This window comes from Phytophthora parasitica (genome assembly GCF_000247585.1).
Source record: "Phytophthora parasitica INRA-310 unplaced genomic scaffold supercont2.13, whole genome shotgun sequence".
Lineage (NCBI taxonomy): Eukaryota > Oomycota > Peronosporomycetes > Peronosporales > Peronosporaceae > Phytophthora > Phytophthora nicotianae.
In genome coordinates this window covers 1,317,958-1,320,126 of record NW_008648999.1, presented here as the reverse complement: position 1 = coordinate 1,320,126, position 2,169 = coordinate 1,317,958, and the positions used below count along the sequence as shown (strand labels likewise).

Genomic DNA, 2,169 nt, shown 5'->3' with positions numbered 1-2,169 from the left:
CACGTTGATACCTTCGGCCTGCACGAACATCAGAGCTCCCTCGACTGAGGCGGTATTGACCGTGTCCAGGTTGTTCATGTAGGCAGCCTCCGTATTGTCTCCGTACTTGGACAGCCACATCTGTGCCTCCTCATTCCACACAGGGGCGTCACCCTGCACACGTGCCTGAATTGAAGTAACAGGCTTCATGTGCCAGCCGCCGTTGGCGTCTGAGGACGCGGCCGAGATGGTGGCTTGCGTGGCTCCAGAGCCCGAATTCGTCTCCTGGGAGACCATCATGGTGAGGCGCGCAGCACTGGAAGCAGCACTCAGGGGCGCGCCCAGAAGGAAACACAGCAGATCAAAGCGACGCCACATCTTGGAAAATGTAGACCGATGTCTTCAGGGGGACAAAGCGGAATGGAGAATGGCAAATGTTTGAGACGCATTTGCCCAAGATTTGCCGCACAGAATTTGTTTGGGTTTAATATTTGCATCTGATTCACCTAATTCTCAGTTGCTCGTGGAGGGTTGGGGGTTGTCAGAAGAGTTTGGTATATTGAAATGAAGAGTTATGTACTGGAAAAACGGTGCCATGAGTATTTTCTGTTTGATACCAGAGAAGCCAGCGTTTTAATCGCAGTTTTAGCGATTTTTGCTGTGGTGCCATCGTTGCGCCGTTCGAAGTGGTCGATGCTTTGAGGCGGGACGTCGATCATTCGTGCGCGTTGTTGTGCGCGCGTGGACAGTGCTGAGCTTTCCTCAGTCGAACAAGTAGCCTGCCATCTTCGCTCCATGCGCAGCAGCGAGGGCACGCTTTCTCGCGATGTCCACATTAGCAACACGCCCGTCGTCCAAACTCGCCTTGTTGAACCTGCGCGCGATTTCTCTATGCCGCTGTAGCTCTCGATGCCACAGTTGTGACAATGGCAATGCCACTGCAATTTCTTGTCATGGGTAGCTGGCGACTGTTCTTTCCGCACTTGTCGATGTGGTGTACGACAGTTGAAGTGCATGCATCCACCAACACGCCGAGATTAATGCGGGCCAGATGCTGGTGCTCGTGCAACACGAGCATTAGCTTCGTGGCAATGACGCTACGCTCAAACACGCCAAGCTGCCTTGGGGATCACCAAGCCGTAGGCTACGGCGTAGCTGAACGGCAAAACAATTCCGCATTTTTCAGCTTCCTGTGAATGATTTCGGACACCGACACAAGTAAGAAAGACACAAATTCATCAAAGGAAAAATACGAGGAGTTAATATAATGTGCTGCAGTGTGACCACTTCGGACGGTGACCAAGTCAAGTTTCTTGAAATTCCCAAACCTTGGCCTACGTTGCGGCTGTACTGGTCTGCACGACGCTGATTATTCGCTTCGACAGCAGTTGGACACTCCATCGTGCCATACAGGACAGTCGACATTTTGCTTACAGCAGGCTGCTGGCGACGACAGCCACAACACCCACGAGCACCGACGCCAGCGAAGCCGTCACGGGACTGCCCGACGAGCCGGTAGTGGTCGAATCCGAGTCACCCGATCCGTCCGACGAGCTGTTGGAGGGCAGCGTTAGCTTCGGGAAAGAGAATGAGGACGGAGCAGCCTCGCAGCCATCCGCGTCGGACGAGCACACAGCGCAGATCTGAGAGTAAAGCGTACGGTTGCAGCCGTATTGGGACGTAGCGCACGCCTCGCTGTTCTCGTAGCACTTGGGGTTGGCCGACGTCAGTTTCTCGATCGTCGGGAGCGCCTCCATATTGGCACTAGTGCCATTGCTGGCCAGTTCATTGTACATCTCCACCATAATAGAAGTGCGGTTCGAGTTGGCATCCTCATCTCCAGGGTTCAGCCAGAAGTCAATGCTCTCTTCAACCTCGAAGCCGCTGCCAGTGTTTGTGGCCTTGAATTCCACACCGCCGTCTTCGCAGAACTCCGTGTAGTTTTTGTAGCCCATCTCGGTAATACCGACCAGGTCGTCAATGTTCAGGTAACCAAGGATCTTGTAGCTGAACGTACAGTTATCACCGTCAGGCTGGGTACCCATAGCACAGAGACCACCAGGGTACTCGGCACGGCACTCGTCCGTCTTGTCTTCACGAAGCTCCTGAGCACAAGAGTTCGGGAACGAGAACCAGTAGTTGCCAGGGTACGGAGCACGAGGGTCCGACGTCTGCAGGTTGCTGCCTACC

At 54.1% G+C, this 2,169-nt stretch overlaps 2 protein-coding genes across 2 annotated transcripts in view; both read right to left on the bottom strand.

Moving 5' to 3' along the window:
- The window catches only part of PPTG_07986 (hypothetical protein), a gene marked incomplete at its 3' end in the record, with an annotated part of 5,091 nt that extends 4,692 nt beyond the window's left edge, over positions 1 to 399 (bottom strand). Inside the window, exon 1 of the mRNA XM_008902356.1 lies at positions 4 to 399. Coding sequence (XP_008900604.1) covers positions 4 to 357 — 354 coding nt within the window. The 5' untranslated portion in view covers positions 358 to 399. The remainder of the gene's footprint in view (positions 1 to 3) is intronic.
- Positions 400 to 1,194: 795 nt separating this feature from the next.
- Positions 1,195 to 2,024, bottom strand: PPTG_07985 (hypothetical protein; the record flags this gene model as incomplete). Its single annotated transcript, XM_008902355.1, has 1 exon — positions 1,195 to 2,024. One exon carries the CDS (start codon positions 2,022 to 2,024, stop codon positions 1,410 to 1,412), a length of 615 nt encoding a protein of 204 aa, XP_008900603.1. The 3' UTR covers positions 1,195 to 1,409.
- Positions 2,025 to 2,169: the final 145 nt, after the last annotated feature.